The sequence below is a fragment of the Monodon monoceros genome, unplaced genomic scaffold (genome assembly GCF_005190385.1).
Source record: "Monodon monoceros isolate NGI ecotype Baffin Bay Population unplaced genomic scaffold, NGI_Narwhal_1 Super_Scaffold_1, whole genome shotgun sequence".
Taxonomy (NCBI): domain Eukaryota; kingdom Metazoa; phylum Chordata; class Mammalia; order Artiodactyla; family Monodontidae; genus Monodon; species Monodon monoceros.
In genome coordinates, this window is record NW_021703765.1 from 15436278 (window position 1) to 15460152 (window position 23875).

General features: G+C 42.7%; 1 protein-coding gene across 5 annotated transcripts in view; it reads right to left on the bottom strand.

The window, feature by feature from the left end:
* The window catches only part of ZNF532 (zinc finger protein 532), a 107671-nt gene that overhangs the window by 7399 nt on the left and 76397 nt on the right, over positions 1–23875 (bottom strand). For all 5 annotated transcript variants that reach the window (XM_029225493.1, XM_029225509.1, XM_029225473.1 and 2 more), the window contains one exon: positions 20734–21015. In XM_029225493.1, the coding sequence (XP_029081326.1) occupies positions 20734–21015 (282 nt within the window). The remainder of the gene's footprint in view (positions 1–20733; positions 21016–23875) is intronic.

Here is a 23875-nt window from a genome sequence, read left to right on the forward strand (position 1 = left end):
TCCTTCTCCAAGTTAAAGATGAAAGTCGTACCACTGCTTGTACTGCTTTCCTAAGCATATCCCCGGGATATGTGGATATACATCATATATCCCAGACTGTAAGAATCATCTCTGGGGAAAAAGAGACACAACAAAGCAAGTGACCAACTAGTGCCTGAGATATCCTGTCCCTTCTCCTTCATAAAAATTTTCGATCACATTAAATAGGCCATCCCTAGTCTCTTTTATTAGCATATGTAGCCAGAGAATGAATAAGAGGTTTCTTTTACAATAAAACTTTTAAGTCAAGAACAGTCAGTTATGAATAGTTCTACTATGCTTCAATAAAGGTTTTTAACATCTACAAATACCTAACTCCTGTTGAATTCTGCACATATAAGATGGACAATGTTAAGATCACCTGGGAGAGCTGAAACACAAGACATCTTTCTAAAAGCAAGACAGTTGTAGCAAATAATCATAAAGGAGGGAGACAATGGAAGTGTATCTTTCTAAGCACAAAACAGGGCAGAGACCTCAGAGACATGCAGACTGGATTTTCTATTACGGTGAAGATTTTAATATTCTGCTTCTTGTTACTGTGTAGTTATATTAATATCAAATCAAAATTGTAATCAATAAAGAAATCCTTTATTGTATTTATTAATATCATATATTTATTAATATTTATTATATTAATATATATAATATATAATTATATTGTATGTTAATATATTATATATTTATATATATAATATATATAATATAATATATATATTATATGTATAATATATATATTATATATAATTATATATATATAATTATATGTATAATATATATAATATATAGTATAATATATAATAAATATTAATATTTATTAATAATTATTAAATCAAAAAATTTGATATTTATTAATATCAAATCCAAAATTGTGATCAATAAAGAAATCCTCAGAAGATAATAAATGAAGAGCAGCTTAGCTAAATCAATAATTATTATTTTCAAAAAGAGTTGACGATGTATGAGATACTCTTTTTCAACATCTTTATGAAAAAAAATTGCAGAAATGAACTGTGCAATCTCAAAACAATGGGGCAAGGTTTCAAAATCACTGGTGACAAGAAAACTACAAGTTAAACTCCAGTTTCCAGATCAAACCTGCCATGTTCACAATACCTAACAAGACAAATGACTTTCTTCTTTGTTAAATTTTAAATACTAACTTGTTTAAAGGTGCTTTGCCTAATTTATCTTCGTAACTTGTATCTTCAATATTATAATAGTTCATACTGCTACTTTATGACACAGGGAGCAATTTTTAATCAAACATGGGAAAAAACAGTATTAAGAAAGTGTAGGACTTCCCTGGTGGCACAGTGGTTACGAATCCGCCTGCCGATGCAGGGGACACAGGTTCAAGCCCTGGTCCGGGAAGATTCCACATGCCACGGAGCAACTACGCCCGTGCGCCACAACTACTGAGCCTGCGAGCCACAACTACTGAGCCCACGTGCCCCAACTACTGAAGCTCTCGCGCCTAGAGCTCGTGCTCCGCAACAAGAGGAGGCACTTCAGTGAGAAGCCCCCGCGCAGCAACAAAGAGCCAACACAGCCAAAAATAAATAAATAATTAACTTTTAAAAAAAGGAAAAAAGAAAGTGTAAAAGTCTATCATTCTGTTTTCAAGACTTTTAATGTCCTTTACTTCTGCTGGCTCCAAGGCTGCATAAACTGATATTAACAGAACCAGGGCCTTAAGTGCACTTTTTATAGTTAACTAAAATCAGAAAAGAAATTTATGAATTATAAATTATTTTGTTTTTAAATAGAACTCTTTAAAGAAACAGTGAACTAATAAGCTGGAAGGGTCTGAAAATTTTGCTAAAACGTTAGAGCAAAATATCAAATGAAACACTTGGGCACACCTCCTAAACTTTCTCCCTCATCTCCAATTTCTGACTCTTTTACCTTTGTGTCCTTTAGGGAAGAAAGCATTATTATTAACTGCTCTTACCTAACAAACTCCTTTGTTCTACATGCCCCAGCCCTGGGCTCAGGTCTGAGCTCTGGGATTTAAAATGCCTCTGAAAGCCATTCTTTTCGGATGGCACTTGGTGGAGGTGGGTGCTCTCACGATCAGACATTTCCATGCTGATACCAGTCCCTTCCTGTCTCTTGGCTTGAAGGCCTCTGTCTCAGGTAACTCTGAAGAAGTTAGAGGGAGAAAAGCCACAACTTCACACTCCCATCTGGCCAGACACCCACGCATCTCCATCTCTTCTGCGATTCCCTCCTCCACGAGATATCTGCCTCACACCAACATGCACAGGGCCTCCTTGACAACCAGCACACGTCCAGGAACAGCCACAAGTTTAAGATTAAACGGGAGCGAAGTTATTCCCAAAGCACGCTGACACACATCCTTCAGCTCTTATCATAGCGGTTTTTATGAAAAAGGAAAACCAAACCAACTGCATAATTTACGCCTACCACAGCAGTAATCCCTCAGAATTTAATTCCTAAAACCCTGGACCCTTCCACTTGGGAATCTATTCTACAGATAAACCCGCACATGGTACAGTCAGTTCTGATTTAACACAACATACATAGAACACGTGCTCTAAATCGTTGACCTATGCAGAATCAGGCAACAAAACCCACAAGACTTCCAGCAACAGTGAAGTTCAGGGCATAACTTTCAAAAACTGCCAATGACTCATTTAATAAAAAACTAAACTAGCATGCATTTACACATGTTAAACGGTTAAGAAACACATATCAGGTGCTGCAAAAAATGTGGCACTTTACCTCGAAAAAGACCTTCAGTTTGCTTGTGGAAGTGAGCGCCAGGGGGCTTGCTTGAGTTTCTGTGAAGTGGTGTAAGGAGGGTTATCTGAAATTGGAGGGAAGTTGTAACACCAGGTGTGGACCTGTGTGACTCAGCCCACGGGGAGATGAGGTCACTGGTGAAGGCAGAAGGTGTGTGCACAAGTGTGCCGGGTGGACTCCTACACAACTCTGTTGCACAGTTTAATGATCACCTAGTGTTTCTCAGGGACGGAATCACACGAGCAAACTCGGAATTCACATTATGCGTCAATTGTTCCCTGATGTATCAACTACGTTGGAACAAATCTGTGTTTTCCACACAGGCATTACAGCAGAACTGACTGTACATTCAAGGTTATTCACTGCAGCACTGTGTATAAGGGGAAAAGATGGGAAAAAATGTGGGTCCATCCAAGGAGGAATGGTTAAATAAATGATACGTGCTCAAAACAATATTCTTGTCATGCAGCAGTAGAAAAGAATGAAAGATCTCAAAGCACTGGTATGAAAAGAACTGTAACATAAATTACATGGAGACGGAACCGGTGCAGAAAATTAACTTAATAAACTGTGTTCTGTGTTAAAAAGAGGTAAAAATGAGAACACAGATGCATATACGATGATACTGGCATAGAGAAACTTCAAGGGTGGCAAGGGTAGAAATGAGGCTTTTAACTGCATTCCTTCATATTATTTGGATTTCTGAACCATGTGAATATAGCTCATATAAAAAAAATTATTTTTTTCTGTTGCCTCAAAAAGATCTTAGGTCAGGTTCACTGAGGTATTAATTTACGAAATGTAAAATTCACTTTTTAATGAGTTTTGGGAAATGGATACAGTTAAGTAACTGCCACTACAATCAAGATATAGAACAGTTCCATCACCCCCCAAATTCCCACGTGCCCCTTTAGCGTCAACCCCTCCTTCCTACACCCAACTCTTAAAAACCACTCATCTGTTTTCCATCCTACAGTTTTGCTTTTTCCATTTGTCACGTACATGGGACCATGCAGTATAATGTGTGTGGTTTTGTGAGCCTGGCATCTCTCACTCGGCATCACGCATCGGCAACTCTATCGAGTGTATGAGTAGTCCGTGCTTCTCACTGCAGAGGAGCACTCCGTTGTATGGACAGACCCCTGTTTGTTTACCATTTACCAGGTGAAGGACTTCAAGGTTGTTTCCAGTTTTTGAAAATTATTAAAGTATACAGTATAAACTATAAACATTCATGGACAGGCTTTGGTGTCAACATATGATCTTATTTCTCTTGGGTAAATACCTAGGAATGGGATTACTGGGTCCTATGGTAAATTACGTAAGAAACTGTCAAAGTGTTTTCCAGATGGCTGTACTCTGTTTTTCCACCAGCAATGGATAAGAGCTCCAATGGCTCTGCAGCCTTCCCAGCACTTGATATTGCCATTTTGTTTTATTTTACTTTATTATAGCCATTATCAAGGGTGGCTAGTGGTATTTCATTGTGGTTTGATCTGCATTTCTCTAATGACTAATGATAGGAAGGTAAAAATTTTTCAGTTAACAGATAAAATACCTATTTATATGGTGTGCCTCTTCCTCCAAAGAAAAGCCCTGAACTCTGTTTTTGGTTTTTTATTTTTATTTCAGGAGGAATTTCACTCTCTTGTAAGGTCCTTGAAAACAGAAGCTGTGGATCATTCATCCTTACAGCCCTGGCATTCAGCATACAGAAAACACTCAGTAAATAGTCACTGTGTAAATGAATAAAAGAAAAAAAATAACTGAATACACAATTATCTACTGGAAAAATACGAGCATGTTCTACAAAGTGTTCACAGAATAACAAATTTACCATAAAGTCCTGGACAGAGAGCAAGCACTGCTTGCTTCTGGAAGATGGGTGAGACGCGGGCATGTTTAAATCCTGGTAAGAGCCTCTAAAAAACAAAAACACTGGGCTTCCCTGGTGGCGCGGTGGTTGAGAGTCCGCCTGCCGATGCGGGGGACGCGGGTTCGTGCCCCGGTCCGGGAAGATCCCACATGCCGCGGAGAGGCTGGGCCTGTGAGCCATGGCCGCTGAGCCTGCGCGTCCGGAGCCTGTGCTCCGCAACGGGAGAGGCCACGACAGTGAGAGGCCCGCGTACCGCAAAAAACAAACAAACAACAAAACACTGAGGACAGAGGTGGGGAGACAGGGAGGGACTCACACAGAAGGAAGAGCACATCCTCCTGTGTGACTGGAGATAAGGCTCTGCCCATAAACAGGTGCGATGCCTACACGGCCAGTGGTGGGCGGGTGAAGACGGGACTGGGAAACGGAAGGAACTCCTGCCTGGCAGCTTCCATAGCAAAGTGAAGTGATACGCTGCATCTAGATGCTGCAGCGTTCACTTTCTTTTTCTTACTGTTGCCAATTATAAAAATAACAAATGGTTATTGCAAAATAAAAGAGAATGAGATTGCTTCTAATCTCACCAACTGAGGTAACCACTATCAATTTCTAGCTGTATATCCTGCCCATGTCTTTTCTGGATACACGGATTCACGTGTACTTATGAGTCTATATTATACATATTGCTTTGTCACCTGATTTTTTGCTTGTAAAGCACACACAGCTACACATATTTTGATGATTCCACATTCTTCTGAATCCACCATTGTATTTTATTGTATAAATGGACCATAATCCATTTAAATATCTTCTATTAACGATTTAGATTATTTCAACTTTTACAGATAAAATTTTCTATAGTCAACCAATTATTTCCTTTGGATAGATTTCTGAAAATAGACTTTCAAGTTGTAAAAATATTAAGGCTCTGTGTCCCTTCTTGCCGAACTGTCCTCAAAAAGGACACCAGTGACCTAAGTCGGTGTCTCTTCATCAGGAGTCTTCAACACCAGGTCACATTCTTCAACTCTGCCGAAGTCAATGGTAAAAATTCTACTGCACTTTTGTTTCTCTTCAATGCCTAGTGACGCTGGACATCTAGGCACATACTCCTGAGCCATTTATATTTCCCTGGGGAACTGCCCGATCACATCCTTTCCGCGGTTTTCTATGCAGTGAGGGTTGGAGACAGCAGGTGGCGAGCTCAGAGGGCAGACAACAGAGCCTTGCACACCATGGTGAGGGCTCCGGATCGTCCATGAGTGCGAGGAGGGGGCACTGAAGGGTTTGAGCAGAGGACCAATATGACCGACACAGTTTAGATGGGTCACCCCGGCTGCCAAGTGTGGAAGCAGGGAGCCAGGGCACAGGCTCCAGGGGAGAGATCCTGTGCCCTGGGCTTGGGGAAAAAGGGTGATGATAAGTGGTTAGATTTGGTATGTACCTCCAGGGTAGATGTATGGATGGGCTGAATGTAGGTGACAAAGAAGAGAAAAAGAGGGGTCAGTCATCACTCCAAATTCTTTGGCCTGGGCATCGGTGGAGCAGAGTTACCAGCTACTAGTTGGGAAAACAGGGGAGAAGCAGGATTAGGGAAGGAGAGGGATCAAAAGAGTTACGTTTTGGATACGTTAAGTGTGAGAAGCCCACTGGAGACCTAAGCAGAGATGTTAAATAAATAGGTGGTTAGCGTCAAGTCCGGATCTCAGGGGAGAGGTCTGGCTGCAGATATAGATCCGTGAGTCAGCAGGACATAGATGCCACTCTGAGTCATGGGCCTGGATGAGAACTGTCTGAGAGTCAAAGGACACATCAACGTTCATAAGATGATAAAGACCAAGAAGAGCTATCGATGAGGCAGGATGAGAACCAAGAGAAGACAGTGATTAAGAGGCCCAGCAAAGAAAGCACTTCTAGGAGGACAGAGCAGACGAGTGCTTCAGGCAGGTCAACGAAGACGCCAACTGAGAAACCCAAGCCCCCCGAACTCAGGGACACGAAAGCACTGGACAGGTTGGCAGGAGTGGCTCTGGTGGAGTGGGGGGACGAAAGTCTAAACAGGAGAAGGAGGCAGAAAACAGAAGGACAGAAAACGATTCCAGGGAGATTTATTATAAAGGGAGGGAGAGAAAAAATGGCAGTAGGGAAGGGGGGGTGAGGAAGGCTGCTTTGCTGGGATAAGGGTACCAGGGCAGAGCTTTATGACGCTGAGAAAGATGCAGGAGAGAGTGGACGAGTGCGGGCGGCTGTGACACCCTCGAGTGGTCAACAGGGGGCTGGATGGAGCGTGCAGATGGATGGGCTGCCCTTACAGGGGGCGAGGACGCAGGATCATCCTTTGTAATGGGAGATGACACAGTATTTGAGATCAGATGCAACAGGGTTTTCACTGCACCGTCTCCTTATGTGTGAGGCAAAATCCAAACTTCTTGGCTTTCGAGACGGTCCACAATCTAATCCTCAAGCCACCATTTTGACTACATCTCCTGGGACTTTATAAACCTTCCATTCAAAGCCTCTCAAATCCACATCTTCTGAAGACCATGACACATTCCTCCCTGCTCTTCTGAGACAGCCTTCCCTCTCCTGGATGCCCATTCACATCCTTTCCCCCTCCAGCCAGCTCAGCTCTCAGGTCCTTGGTGGGCCTTCCCGATCTCTCCAGCCACCTGCCTCTCCTTCTCTTGCCCACATCCCACACAGCTACGAGTGAACCTCTGGAAACACACATCTCAATGTGTCCCTTCTCTCCCTAAAGCCCACCTGGCGTTCTCTGTAGCTTCAGGGAATGAGGCCGTTGGACTTGTCCACCTCACCCGTGCCAGCCTCCCATCACCCCCTTCCTAGAGCATCACCCTCCAGTACTACGTGCTGGCAGCCACTTGGCAGAGCCATGACGGTTTGTACCACATATCCATTCTCCTCCTGCTCGTCTGCACACAGGGCAAATCCCTCTTGTGCACCCTCCAAATACCTCTTTGGATAGTATGAGGTAGGATTTCTTCTGTGCAGCCTTCCCTGGCATCTCCCCACCCCTGCTGATGTCCCACGGAACAGTGATGCTCAAATCCTGTACCTTAGATGTAAGTCTAATTCCTCTCTGCCACGTATCAAACCCAATTTTAATTTTTAATTTCACTCTATCCTCCCGTGATTTAAGGCTGGACTATATTTTATTGCTCGCTTTATTCACAGAGCCTCGATAGGTACTGAGCTAAAATCTGAATTGAATGCACCTTTCGCTTAGCATTTAATTACGTTCACACCTTGTGATGCTCCTGAGACTGTTGTTTCATACCCAACTCAAACTAGTTTTAGCTTTAAAAGTATTTATCCTTTATTTTTCTACCCAACTATAAGCATCTATAAGGGCAAGAATTACATTTCACACTTTGAGCTCCCTCATAGCAAACACTATGCAATTTGATAAATATTTATAGAATAAAAGAAAGATACCTACGGAAGAACATGGTGTATGTAAAGCTAAACATTCCCTAAGTATGAATGAATGCCCTGTTCTAAGCAGTTGCAGAACTGTACATTACTCCTATAATATGCAAGTACCCAGAGGCACCAAAGGCTTTCAAAACAGAACAGTATAGACTGATCACCTGAACAGGTGAAAAATCTATCTAACTATATATACATATAGTCTAATATATGCCTCCTGTAAAATAAATTAGCTTTTCTACAGAATAAAAGTGTACTCAGATTACATATAAATAACTCAATAAGTCGATTATTAAAAAAGAAATTCACGAACGAAACGTGTCTCATTAGCATATGTATTAAATAAATAAAAGGTATCATTTGCATTGTGAGAATTCTTGAAACTTTTCACCAGGATAAATAAAAAGTAATGCTTCATTAAGTATTTAATTCATCTATTCCTATTAGATCCGGATATAGTCAGTATGTGCCCACAAAACTGTAAAGCTTTCACTCCGTATGAGTATTACCTACAGTCACGGACGGTGAATCACAAGAAATAACCCTGCTCACCCAAGCCACCTATGCTCTCTTAGAAAATGGTCTTGTACGCACACAAGTAGAGTAGCCTTCCTCCGAAATCTGGAATACTGTGGGTCATAAATTCTAGTCTTTTCTGAGAGAATTTAATATCTAGGACACTAGTGAGATTTTCCAGTCTCACTACATCTAAGAATAGACAAATAAAAAGGTATTTAGATGAACACAGCACAGGAAGCTCAAACTTCATACATGTGAAAGCATCAAGAAAAATAATTTTTGAGTACTAAACCATCCAAGCTTCTACAAATTGGAACTGCGTGGTTTGGGGGAAATACATACAGAGTATAAATTTAGACCAGAGGTTGGCAGACTTTTTGTGTAAAGGGCCAGATTGTAAATATTTCAGGCTTCGCAGGCCGTCAAGTCTCTGCTGCAACTACTCAACCCTGCCTTGTCGTTCAAAAGCAGCCACCACAGACAATGACGGATAAATGAGTGGGCGTGGCTGTGTTTCAATAAATTATTTACAGTAACAGGTGGCTGGCCTGTGAACCAGTTTGCTAACCCAGATTTAGACCCCTGTCTCGTATTCTACAGAAAACAGAGCCAAGTCTCAATCATTCAGAACCAAAACTATTTAACAAAGTAAGTAATCCATCCGGGTAAGAAAAGAAAAAGTCATAACTACCAAGTGAGGAGAATGGTTTCCTTTCATAGGAAGTGCTCAGAACATGTCCCGCGTACCACCAGGATCTAGATTACTGAATGAACACTGAGTGGGAATCTGTGACCTCTGAGTCACCTTCCAGAGCCATCTATTTTATGATTCTTACCAAGTCAACCATGGCCTTGTATTTTCTTTGATGCCCCCACTTCGGGATATAAAATTATTTTCTGGTTGTTTTGGGCTTCAAGGTAGTATCAGCTTACTGAATCGGGTGCTGAATTATTATTTTTTTAATTTTTATTGGCGTAGAGTTGCTTTGCAATGTTGTGTTAGTTTCTGTTGTACCACAAAGTGAATAAGCTGTATGTATACGTATATTCCCTCCCTCATGGACCTCCCCCCACCCCGCCCCATCCCACCCATGTAGGTCACCACAGTCGGGTGCTAAATTCTTAAAATTTAAAAATCTGGTCTGCCAGTTGGGACTTAGGAACGTATTTTCCTAAAGAGATTACAAATGGATGCTGCATTCCTGGTCAAGCACACAAAAGTCTCCTCACATCACACCACAATACCGTACCAATATTCTAAAGCCTCGCCACCATTCTCGGATCTGGTTCAATGAAGAAACCCAATCCCAGAGCAAACCTGGACACTTCAGGTCATAAAAGAAACTCCTCTCCTCCCCTAGCCTCAGCCCACTGGATCTATACCTACATCTGCCTGCCGGGGATGCCACGGGCAGGGAGGGGACGCTGGGGCACAGGAAGGGACTGAGGTTTGACAGAGAACCGGGGGTGGGACCCTGGGAGGCTTCAGTCTGCGTCCGGGGCAGTGGAAGCGGAGAGGAGGAAAACTGCTCACTGGTGACAGCGAGGGAAGTAAGTCCCCGGCTTCAGGCAATGTTTTTAATGACAAACGTTCTTAGGCCAGCAAGTCCTGGTACATTCACCCAAAGCAGACGGAGATGGCCAAGTCTCGTATTTCTCCCATCTGGCAACAGCACCAGCCCAGCATCCAGGGAGCCTCCACCTCCTAAACCTCGAGACATAAACAGAAAGAGCCCAGGGAGGAAGAGTCTTCCTCGGTCTGCAAAATCACAGCAGCCCTGCTGGGCCATGCACTGCAAGCGCCTGAACCTCTGCGAACACCTCAGTCCCTGCAGGCGCGGGAGGCAGCCCTCTCTAACCAGGTACTGCCTGCACGCTCCCAGGGCAGAGGGCCACCGAGCTGTGCTTCAAGTGCAAAGACATGCTGCACTGCAAGGAACTATATTCAACATCCTGTGATAAACCATCATGGAAAAGAATGTATGTATGTGTATAACTGAATCATTGCCTGTACAACAGAAATTAACACAACACTGTAAATCAACTATACTCCAGTACAAAAAAAAAAAAAAGATACCTTGTGCTGGTCGGCAGCACCAGTGCTTTAAGTTCGATGAGCTCACACTGATCCAGCCCCTTTTGGCCAGAGGCTTGCACCCGCCAGGCGGCAAGGTAAAAAAATACAGGTGCCACCCACACTTACACAAAGGAGTGAGAGTAACCAGCCAGAGCCTGGGTCTGGCCACACTGAAGGCCCAGACGGCCTGGTTCTCCAGTACCTCATGGGGCCCAGGGCTCTCTGATTCATTCCACACTGTTAACTGAGCTCCTACTTTCAGTCACCAGGATCTCCCTGCTCTGTAGCGGGAAGATCACAGTCTGCTGAAGAAGACAGAAAAAAAAATAAAGAGTGGATGTCCCATTTATGACTGCAGTGGCCACAGGCAGGCGGGAGAACACAGAGGGGCCCCACGGGCACAGGGGCGCTGCTGCTAGCCACTATTAGCTGGATCCACCTGGGAGTTAACCAGGTAATGAGGCAAGGACAGGGATTTCCAGGCAAAGGGAACCGAAGTGGCAAAGACAAGGAAGAGTGTGGTGTGTGTGAAGGGACCGTAAGCAGCTCTTCTTGCTGGAACCACAAGGCCTGGCAGGGCAGGTGTGGGAAGGCCCAGGTGAGACACCAAGGGCTTCGGGACTCCACCTCAGACAAACCCACAAGGGTCCACCCGGGACAGACAGACAACATTCCCAGGAGATGCTCTGGCGGTCGTGCGGGGATCTACCACTAAGCTGTGTTACCTGCTGCTGGGTCTGATCTCCTGAGTTCTGACTGCAGGGCGACTGGTTCTGTTGGGGACCCTCTCTACTGGGACCCCTAGCAGCTCCCGCTCTGGCTTCACCAGCCCCTAAATCCTACAAGACTTTCAGAGGCGACCTCACTGACCTGAGGACAGAGACTTAACATACTTGCCTACTACTTTGTTATTATGTTTATTGTACATCTTTTTTTTTTTTTTTTTTGGGCCATGCTGCGAAGCTTGCAGGATCTCAGCTGCCCGACCATGGATTGAACCCGGACCACGGCAGTAAAAGCGCCAAGTCCTAACCACTGGACAGCCAGGAAATCCCCTGTACCCTTTTCAATTTGGGGTTTTATACTGAATACCCAATGGAATGTGCAGTAACATGCCATGTCCTACAGTGAATCAGAAAACGTTCACTAAAGGAGCTCACAGAGAAAGCCATTCTTACCCTTTAGACCACGTAACTGGGCATATATAGATATACATTTAGGGCTTCCCTGGTGGCGCAGTGGTTAAGAATCCTCCTGCCAATGCAAGGAACACGGGTTCGAGCCCTGGTCCGGGAAGATCCCACATGCCGCGATGCAACTAAGCCTGTGCACCACAGCTACTGAGCCTGCGCTCTAGAACCTGCGAGCCACGACTACTGAGCCCACGTGCCACAACTACTGAAGCCCACGCGCCTAGAGCCTGTGCTCCGCAACAAGAGAAGCCACCGAATGAGAAGCCTGCGCATCACAACGAAGAGTAGCCCCCGCTCGCCGCAACTAGAGAAAGCCCCTGCGCAGCGACAGAGACCCAACGCAGCCAAGAATAAATAAATAAAATAAATAAATGTATTTTATAAATAAATAAATAAATATTCAAAGTCCTTCAACTTTGTTTGCAGAAACCTCTAGTGAGATTACAGAAAAGTGTCTCCTAAAATAGCTGCAACGGACGTATGAGCAGATATAAATGTTTTACATCTAAGAGCAAATCTTCTGAAGCATCTGCAAAAAAAATCTCTTCTGGCTATAAACAAAATTTCGAATAATATTTTATAGTCTCATTTGAGTCACATTTTCAAAAGAACTTATTAATCTTTCTTGAAGGTTTTATTTTTCTTCATTTTCTGTCCCTCATAAATTTCAGAAGTGGAAACTGGTCACTCAACTTGTCCTTTCATCTTCTTTGAATTTAGTGCCAAATCTCATAGCTCCTTCTCTACATCTGTAACTGTATTTTGGTTCAGTAAAACAAGGCAGAATTGCCGGGAAGGCGGGGGCTTTCCAAGTTCTTGTTCAGGGTTCAAAAAAAAAAAAAAACAGGTCTGCTAAAATAGTTTAACTGGAGTATATTAGAAACTAACATCAAAGAAGTAATTATTAAGCTTTTTTTTTTTTTTTGGTCGCACTGGGCGGCTTGCGGGATCTTAGTTCCCTGACCAGGGATTGAACCCAGGCCCTCAGCACGGAGTCCTAACCACTGGACCGCCAGGTAATTCCCTAAACTTTTTAAATGGAAGGTAATGCCCAAGATAAAAACTTGCTGCTTTCTACATATTTTAAAAGATACATTAACTCCTAAATTGAAGTTATTCTCCAGTGCCATCTCCCTGTTAGGCATCAGTAAGAAGTGAACAGTGAACACCCTCAACAGCTCATCATGCAGAGTCAACTAACCAATTCCTTCGGAGCAGAACTTCAAGGGACAAATCGAGGGGAGGAGTGTGACCAAGTGTGACGCTGTCAGTTACCCACGGTGGACCCCACCCAGGTCCCACTCGCCTCTCCACGCCCCAACCCCCCAGACCCAGACCATCAGACAAAACTCTCATCCTGATTCTACCCTCCCTGAGAGCCTCTATTGTAGGTAACTCCCAGAGTCAGGCAGCGGACTCCCTCACGCATTTCTGCAGGTTTCTGAGCTCTCTTTCTGCAGGAAGATCCTCTATCTCCCAGGAAGCCCACTCCCGCTACAATCCACTCAGCCACAAACACAACCCAGGCAGTCTCTAAGAAAGGGGAGCCACCCCAAGCATCCCGAGACCCCGCAGGAAGACCCGCACGATGAATTAACGACACCTCCCATCACTGCAACCACTCCAGGAAAGCCGTGGGTCCCAGCTAAGGAATCTGAGACTGTTACGCTCAACCTTCTCCCTAAACCATAGACACATGCTCGTTTAAGGATGACATAAACAACTTTAACCAAGGCCGAACGCCTAAATTAAAGTGACGATGGATGGAAAGTCACATATTTGCTAACTGTTCCACATCGGTATTTGAAAGCTCCAATGAGACGAAAAGTAAGCTCTTTTTGAAATATCAAGCTTTCCTGCTCTGCAAACAGTAGCTGCTAGCATTACACTGGGGAGTCTGGATCAGAATCCTACCTCTGCTGCTTACAAGCTGTAGAGCCTGGGGTAATAAATCAACCTTCCCTAAGGTTCCATTCCTCGCCTGTAAAACGGCATTTGTAACAACGTCCACCTTAGAGCCTGCGTCAAGGACAAGTACACTGCTTATTAAAACGGTGCACGCCACACAGGCAGCAAGTCCTCAACCCCTGTCATCTCATCACCCCACCTTCCAAATCAGCACAACTCACCAACATCATCAATAGGTGTGTCTTAATATGCTTGGAACTAAAAACTTTGACATTTTTACATTTAAAGTTTTTGAATCACATAGAAGACTTTCATAAAACCATATAAACTATACTAATAAACTATGTAATAGAATAAAATATACTAAAATTATAATAAATGTATAATTTAAATTATATAGTAATATATATAATTAAAATATATTCTAAATTTTTACATATTAAAATTATAATTAAATTATAATAAAAGAATAAATATATTAATATCAATTTCAGTGGCCAAAATTAAAAATAAGTCTCCTGAAACCAGCAATGATGTACATTTCTTGCACAAAGCATTAATATACAAACTCTAACTGATGTGACTTTCAACCCTTGGGTTCAAATCTGATGCCAAACATACAATCAAGTGGGAAACCATCCTTCACCGACAACTGACCAGGAGTAGTGCAGAATGCACAAGTGACGTAAATACACTTCTCCTGCGACCTTGAGCAATCACAAATAAGTTCTAAGCCAAAAAGATATGAGAAACTGATTTTTTTCACCTCTTGCCAGGGTAGTATAATTTTGGCAGAGTTACCACCACCACAGCTAAAAGACGGAGTTTCAGGATAAAAACCTATTCCTCTTCTTACAGTCATATTAATTAAAGGCATTTTCGTATTCCTAAGTAACGCAGGCATAATGACAACAGGATGAACTCTAACTAAGGCTAAAAGAATGAAAGTGAAACTATCTGGCAATTAACGGCAAACAGTTAATTGCAAACAATATTTTCATACTCTTAACTAATAATCACCACCACAGTAAAGCAGGAAGACAGAAACAAAAAGGAGATGTAACATTTTATTACATAATTTTCTCTAAAAGTGTTTCAGAAAGATTAAGGGAAAAAAGTATGCCCTATCATATATTTTATAAGCATGGCTAGGATCCAGGTCGGATGGGTGCTTTAAAAAAAATACATACATAAACACACACACAAACGCACACACACAGGAAACTCACCATCATTTAAAAAGGCAAATGACAGCATGCTCACATCAATAGCTCTGCTAATCTCCCAGACACTCTCATCGTTTCATTCTCCCATTTTCCGTTTCTGCCATTGCCCCCTTTTCACCTGCATCTCTGAGTATGCTGAAAGTGTTATTTCACAACAGAAGAGACGAAATCATATCAAGTATTCCAGGTCACGGGCAACCAGTACCAAAAAAGGAGGCGATGAGACCTCTGGACTTTTTTTTAAAGGGTTTACAAACTCATTAGAAACAGAAACATTAAGACATCCTGGAATAGTTTCCAATTAGGCACTGAATAGTGAGACTCTAGGCCCAGCTGCTCATCTACTCACTAACGTTGAACTTTCCATGAGTTGTGTCACCTGCATTCACCCGCAACAGTGAGCATTAGGTGGAGTCTCGTAAACAGATGCACTTGGGACCAGCCTCCCCTGCACCATAAACCAGCAAAGGTGTGTGCTTCAGTCAGATGAGCGAGGGCCACAGCAGGTCCCTGGTGATATCAGTGCTCTTGACCCTGTCTACACACCAGAATCACCTGGCTTAAAACGCCAATGCCAGGTCCCATCCCCAGCATCGCCCAGGAAATTGGCCTGGGGAGCACATGGGTGCTGGGATTTTAGTGTTCCAGGTGATTCTAATGCGCGGTCACTCTGTTGGACTCAGTTCCACTGGGGGTCACAATGACTTTGTTCTGCAAGTTCTGCTGCAATTTACAAATCAGATCAACTGTAAGAAGAAATGCTTTTCGCAGACGGATGGAATGACTTTTAGACTACGATCGCATACAGATGCCTACTTCCCGGTAGCTAGGCCACCACTGCGTGTATTACTACAGATGCTTTCATTTAATCCCGGTGTGAGTCTGAAAGGCATCCTTTCTATTCCATCCCTTTACAGGTGGTCACTTGGCTGCTGCCTGAATCTACCTGCCCATGACAAGTAGGTAGGTATTTCACCCACAAGGCTCCAGCTCCCCTGTAATTAATCACGCACTGGTCCTTCTATGGAGGATACAGGTATCTAAAGACAGCTATCAAAGCTCCCTCGGACTCCAACTTCTCTTCCTCCTTACATTGTTTCCAGACCCTCACCCTTCCGGTTACCCTCCTAAGTGCTAGTGTCAATACCCACGTTCAGTCAGTGCCATGAGAACCTGGGCACACCACTTCCAATGCCGTAGCCACCGCACTGGGCATGGTAAACGTTGCCTGTCGTTTCCCCCTCCCCGGCCCCCCAGCCGGGGCACAGTGAAGACTACACTGCCAGTGGGTCTGGTCACGTGACCTGTACTGGCCAATGGTATGTGTTGCATGCCACAGCCAGAATATAAGGGCATGTGATTCTCTAGTCTTTTTTCCCTACTGCAGGGGCACCTATGTTGAGATGATGGGGGTGAAAGAAACGGTCTTGATCGCTGAGTCACTGGAAGGAAAGCTGCCCCAGAGAACTGCTCACACCTGTAACAAACTCTGCATGGGCAAGAAACAAGCATTTCTCATACAAATCGATGGGCTCTAGGGGCTTTTACTGCTACCTAGGGTACACCAACGGTTCTCAGAGTGGAGACCTATAAGAGATGCAAATTATCAGGCTCCATCTCAGACCTACTGCATCAGAAACTGTGGGGGGGATGGAACCCAGAAATAAAGATTTTAACCAGCCCTCCCCCTGGGGATTCAGATACACAGTCAAGTGTGGAGAGCCACTAGCTAGATTACAGTGCCAAATCAAAGGGCATTCACTTCCCTGATGTGAATGCTATCTCTGCAGCCACAAAGGATGGTGGTCTTAAGATGGGCAAACAAAGGTGGAATGTTTTTTCATGTAAGATAACTAAACCCTATCTCCTCCACATGATATCAGTGTGCTCGATTTTTTAAAACCTAAATGAAACGTCTGTGTTTACTGGTTAAGATTTACCTTGTGAAATCCCCGCCCCCGTTTCTTTCCCTACAGTCAAAAGTCATTGATAGAAATATTGGGTAATATCTGATCCAAAATGGAAGCTTTCTCTCCAACAGAGCAATGAATCGTGAGCCAGCTATAAATTCAACGTCTCATCAGGCCCTTTTGTGTGATCCTACACAAAGCAGTACTGAGTGACTCTGTCAAAGGTTGTGCAAAACCCACTTAACTCTCCATCTCTGGTGTTACTCCACTACCACCAAGTACCCTGGTAAACGGAAGAAAATAAAACTCACCTGGAACTACCTGTAGTTAGGATTCACCACATTCTTTTTCCTGGTGCTCAGAACCAAGCTGCTCGACAACCTGTTCTCTGAAATGGTTGGGCTCCGTAAGGCCAGAGAAAGATTTCAAACCCAAGTCTGTCAGGCTCTGAAAGCCCAGGCTCCTCCCAATTTCTAGACACAGAACTGGACCACATCTATACCCCGAGAGAACCTCAGAAAGTCTCATAAGGTCCATTTTGATGGCATCTGAGTCCCAGAATTCAGTAAATGCAAATCTGCTTTAGGATCTTTCTATTTAAAAGTTAATAATGGTCCCTTGATGGGTAGGGGTACTTGGCAGCAAATGAGAAAATGGCTACAGTTATCATAGATCACTGAGTAATTCTCAAGATATGAACAAGTACAGACAACTTTCACTTTTTTATTTACTATCAGGTGCCTTAAATTCTAGGTTTATTTGATCTGTGAGAATGACCTCGGACGCGATCTCATTGAGGGGATGCTAACTTGAGGTCCCTAGGACACCCCTAGAGCAACCAAGAAAGTATCTCAGGAGGTACGTGAGCCCCTAAAATTGTATATAAAATTCTGTGTATTTGTACATTTATCTGGGAGAAGGCTCACAGCTTGGATGAGATCACTGGATTAATAATACTGACAAGCTCATCTTTCTGATTTTATATTTGAGAATAGTTCAAGTTCCTTGTTGAACAGGCTTAAAGCTTCTGTAAATGATACAAGAAGCTGAAACACTGGATAAGTGGCTGGATTTCAGGCACTGGAATACAGGCAAGAAACCAAAGCTATAAACAGAGATTTGGAAGTTATCTGCACATATATTGATATATATGAGAAGTGAAGCTGTGAGGATACCTGAAACTTCCCAGAGAGAGAATTACCAGGAGAAAACGCAGGAGAGAGTGTACTGTTCCACACTTAAGAGTAGAAAATGCTTTTAGGAAGAACTGTCAGTCGGGTGAAATACTGCAGTGGGTCAGGGACGTACAGACGGAGAAATGACCACCTGCCTCGACAAGGAGGTCACGAGTGAGGCGGGCCTGGTGACGGAGCCCGCAGGGGTCACCTGAGGAGCACAGGGGGTGGAAATATGCGGACGGCAGGATGCCTGCTGGCTGTCCGAAGGCAGGAGAGAGAAAATAAGGGGACAGGAGATCTGAGGTTTGGGGACAGGAGGGAAGAAGGAAAGAGTGGGAACAGACACAAGGACGTCTGTAGGTGGGGTGTGGAAGCAGAGGGCCCAGTCTGACTCAGCGCAGAGAACTCGCACTTTGGTTTCTGACTCAAGTTCAACACTCTTTTCATTTCAAAACAGCTTAGAAAGACGTGTCTTTCCTTCCCTCCCCACCTCCCTTTGGTTCTTTCAGGAGGCCCGAGTGAACAGAATTGAAGCTGTAATCTAATCTGATGTGCCTCACTCCAAAAGGCAGAGAGTCTCAACTTCTTCAAAGCTAATCCTAAAATCCTGCTAAGCTAAACATTTCCTCGGTGACGAGCATGCGCACACGGCCGGCTGTGGTCCCGCAGGAAGGTGTGACATTTCATCCCACCAACTCTTTCAACGAGCTGTCTCTTCATGTTATATTCTAGACCCAATAATTGTCAGACGTGCAAGATAAAGATATTAAAAAAAAAAAAAGGAAAGAAAATAATTCTGAAAGGTTCCAAGTTGGTTACAGATATCTCAAATGTATAAGAAATGAACGGTTCGGACTACCAGATAATTATTACCGTCTGCTCTTGTTTCAACATTTGTTAAATCCAGTTTGGATGCCAAGAAGAGAAGACTTTTCCTAGAATCATCACACTGGGCTCTGAAAGAACTACAGGTCGTGTATTTATATACTAGGTTTATTAAGTATTGCTGCAAAAGAACTACCAAATATTTAGCACGAATATTCTAAGATGCTACAGCCCATGAGGGGAGCCTAAGGTTGAGACAGTTAAATGAGCTATGTGCTTGCTGCTAAAGCCATTTATATTCTCTAAGTAACTAATTCTTACATGAGGAGATACTGAATTAAGTGTAGCTAGACAAAATATAATAAAGAAAACATCTTTTTGCCATCTGTGTTCATTGTGATCAACGCTCAAAGGCAAGTTTACATTGTTTGGATGGCAGGAAGGCCAAACATGCCAGCTTCATGAGTACCTCAAATAAACAGCATAAATTAGAATACAAAAGTAATGCTTTTAATGAATTCGTAAATGCTATAGAAACAGACTTTTCAAGGATCTAGTATATACTAATCACAAACCAATTCTTATGCACTTTTTACACAGGTTCCCCAAGAATAACTATTTGGTTTTATTGGCTTACATTAAAGCAATAAGATGGTTTCTTTAAAAGTACAGTGTCATCTGAACCAAAAGTAGGACAAGCTGGTATTAGGTGCCTCAGGATGTGAAACAAAAAGACAGCAATGATGACGTATTCCCATCTAAAAAATTCAACCTGAATCTAATCCAATTTCTAGGAATTATGGGATAAAGAGAAACAAACAATGTCAAAAGGAAGCAATTACCTAAGTCCAGAAATGTGAGGGACAACTACAGGACAGATAACCCAATTTTTCCAACATATACAGCACATTAAAAAAGAAAACAAAATGGAAGAAGGAATGCGAGAGAATAAGAGATTTAAGTTATACAACAACCAAATGCAAAGCAGACTCTTTGGATCCTAACTGGAACAAACCAACTTTGAGACAATGAGAGTAATATTAAAAAATAATCTTGCTAGTTAATTTATTAAGTCTAATAACGGGCATTAAAAAAAATCCGTAATAGTTAGAGATGTATACTTATTATTTTAAAAGAAAAAGTATGCACACTCAGATTTTTCAGAGATTTTGAGTTACAGAGCTTCTCCTGGATGGTTTATGGCTGAGGTCCTTCTCCTATCACCAAACTCAGGAGAGAATCACAGGAGTCAGACAAATGTTACAAACAGTTTTCAAAACACCCACTTTCTTTCTCTCCTCCTTTCTCCTTTGTCATAGAGCTAACAGGCAAATTCAAATGTTTTTAACCTTGGTTTATCATGGTTCTCCGTTTCCTCAGCTATAAACACGGCTGTGGTGGATAACTCCCTGCTGGCCCCGGGGAGCACAAGTGAAGGCGTTATCAGCAAAATCACACAAGATTATAAGGACTTGGGGAGTCCTTTTTTTAAAAATTCTTTCAGCCACGGCACGCGGCATGTGGGATCTTAGCTCCCCCATCAGGGATCGAACCTGTGCCCCCTGCAATGGAAGTGCGAAGTCTTAACCACTGGAACACCAGGGAAATCCCAGAGAGTCCATTTTATAGATTAAGAAACTGAGGCTCAGAGATAATGAGTGATTTTAGAGGTCATCCTAGTAATTACCGGCAGAGCCAAGCGAGCACCCACGTCTTGGAGTGTCCTCCTTACACCGACAGGGAGGATTTCACTCGTCACTTACCTTCCCATGCTCCTTCCTCACGTGGGAAATGTAAACATCTCTTTGCGTGAATAACCGGTCACACTCCCAACACGTCCACCCAGGACTGGCCACTTTCTTGGGTTCCAAAGATTTTTTCACGGGTGATGGGGATTTCTTTTCCAATTTCTCTTTCCCGTTCACGGATCTGGTGTCCTCTTTGTTTTGATTTGCTGAATTTTGAGTTGTAGGCTTAATGCTCAATGGCAAGTTTATACCCAAGTTTGGAGGCCCTTCAATACTTTTCAATGTTCCATGCATAGACTATGTTATAAAAAAAAAAAAAGAAATATCTTTCACAAGTCACACCACTAAAAGAAAGCACATGTGGACTATCTTACTACATTATAGACATTTCAGTACGATTTTATTTTCACTCAGAAATATTTCTTAATATAGCAAGATGAAAACCTAAGCAAGATATACACATAAAAAGAAATAAAGGAGTATTAACTTTTACAGTTGCTCTAAGTTATGCGTTTCTTGTTCCAAGTAATTTTTAAAAGCTTATTTGCTTGTGCCATTTTAAAATTTGAAAAGAAAGACTTCTGTATTGAGTCCAAATCATTCCTGGCACTCTGTCATCCCCCAATGTACCAGAGTGAGTCCTCTCTACCACAGACCACTTCTGGTGAAGAACATTTTACTTTCACATCTACCCAAAAATGTTTAAATAGGCTAATATACTGGTAGGGGTTCAAAACCCTTAGCTAACCAACTTTAACAAACACCTGAGACCAATGTGTTAATAGCAAACCTTTCTCCCTCCCTTGAATGTCTTTCACATTCTTGAAATACTTCTTACAGTTTGGGTTTTTGCTGGGGGGATTTTTGGTAATTTTAATCTCTCTACCCCATCCCAATCCATCCCTTCTTACTGATAGCACCCAGACATGTGAACTATACACAGTAGATACTCAAAAAGCCTTTCTAAATGGCCTGTTTATTATCATTAACATAGTAGCCTCCATAGCCTCAACTTAAACTCACAGGATTTCAAATCCCACTGGCGTAAAACTAGTGCAATTTGATCCTGAAGACCTCACTTTGGTTTTTGTTTTGTTTGTGTTCTAGAAGCCTGGAGTCCAAAAAGAGAAAGCAAGCAAATATGTCTGTGCCTCGATTTACAATTTATCTCTGGATGGGGCTGTCTCAGTGTCCTCTGAGTTCCCGAATCTTCAGAGAGACAACAGGACACGTCCTAACTCGTGTTAGCACGGCTAGCCCTGGGCCACAGAGACTCACACTGGCACAGGCCTCAGCTCCCTACTCTGAGTGTTCAGGTAAGAAGCTGTTCCTCTGGCGAACTCACCAGCATGCTTTCTCAGGGCAGGCTCTTCTCTAAATTGTACCAAGAATTAACCAACCTTCTTCAATACTGTCTCACCCCAGCGGGAAAAATGGGGCTTCTATAATTTCCTCATGAGCAGAGGTTATAGGTCTCCCCAGACAATCATTAAACTGGGCTGTGAAAAGGGCCTGGGCTGAATGTCTAATGTGCCTTTGCAAAGAGAAAATCTGGGGAGAGATGTCATTTCTTGACACCAAAAACTGTGCATTTGCTTCTTTTCCACCATGCAGTGCAGAGGCCTCTGTGTTTAAATGGTCCTTTTCAAAACAGAAGCCAAATTTTTACATTTTTAACCACTTAAAACCCAAAGAAAACAAACCCCAAATCTTCTGATATACTTTTCATAAGGTTCTAGGCAAATGCGCTTTTACTAACTAAAAAGTTGAAGAGAGGGTAAAGTATCAAAGCATTCTAAGATAGCCTTATGCTACAGGAACTCCAGAAAGGCGGCAAAAAAGTGCTGCTGTGACCACAGAGCAATGGAATGTGTGCAAAAATGAGAATTTCTGATTTACTCATTTTGCTTTTGTATTTTAAGTAAAAATAAAATTATTTTTTAAGGATGAATGTCTTTTTTAAATAAAAGAAATACAACTTAATTCTTCTGGAATTAATGCTTCCTTAGCTCCTGCAACAATAAAAAACCTGAATGGGGCTTCCCTGGTGGCGCAGTGGTTGAGAGTCCGCCTGCCGATGCAGGGGACACGGGTTCGCGCCCCGGTCCGGGAAGATCCCACGTGCCGCGGAGCGGCTGGGCCAGTGAGCCATGGCCGCTGAGCCTGCGCGTCCGGAGCCTGTGCTCTGCAACGCGAGAGGCCACAACAGTGAGAGGCCCGCGTACCACACAAAAAAAAAACAAACAAAAAAACCCCTGAATGACTACAACTTGAAGGTTTACTTTAAATGTAGATGCCAACATGGAGCACAGGGGTCCCACACAGTGAATAAGTCCACACTGTGGTGGAACAAAGAAATTATACAAATGGGATTAAATTGGGCAAATAAAAGTCTACCTCTAAATAAATATGTATGTAGAGAAACAGGGTTCCTGGGCTCCTTTCTCTTAATTTCTTCCTCATGAAAAACTGAACAGCGCTGGTATTAGACAATGTAAATAAATTCACAAGCTAGATATATACATACACGTAAAAAACAAAAACAGGGTGCCCCTAAAACTATCTTTATCCTTACCCAGCCCCAAACACATAAAGGCAGGATGATATTTTCGAACATACAGAACATACTTGAAATAAGAACATAAGTGAGCATTCCCACTGTTTTTGTACCATGGAGTCTCGTGAAGGTTCAGATGAATAAAAACAATTCTCTCCTCCTTGTGGCCACAGGGTTTTACCAGTCTTCTTCAGTCTCTATTTCTTGGAACCTTGTATTCCTCCAAATTCAGTATTAACACAAGGAAGACCCTAACCACAAAGTCGGATGACCCCACTTCCAGATGTAACATGAGCTCCAGAAAGCAAATACTTTAAAAGCCTCTTAAGAAGCAACTTTTCTTCTTTTCCTCGCACCCCACCCAACCCGCATATTGTACATGTAAAATATCTGGGTCTGATTCCAATGTCCCTGTGTTTTTATTAGCAGTATGTAGTTTCTCCCGATCATTCATTAAATATTTGTCAAGATAATTTTGTAATTTTAGTAAGAATCTTTAAAACATCTTAAGAGGATTTTATTGTACTTAAAGTGAGAATGAGGAAACACTTCTCCCATGCATTTTATTCGTCCTAGTAATGCCACGCCGTCACTACCTTC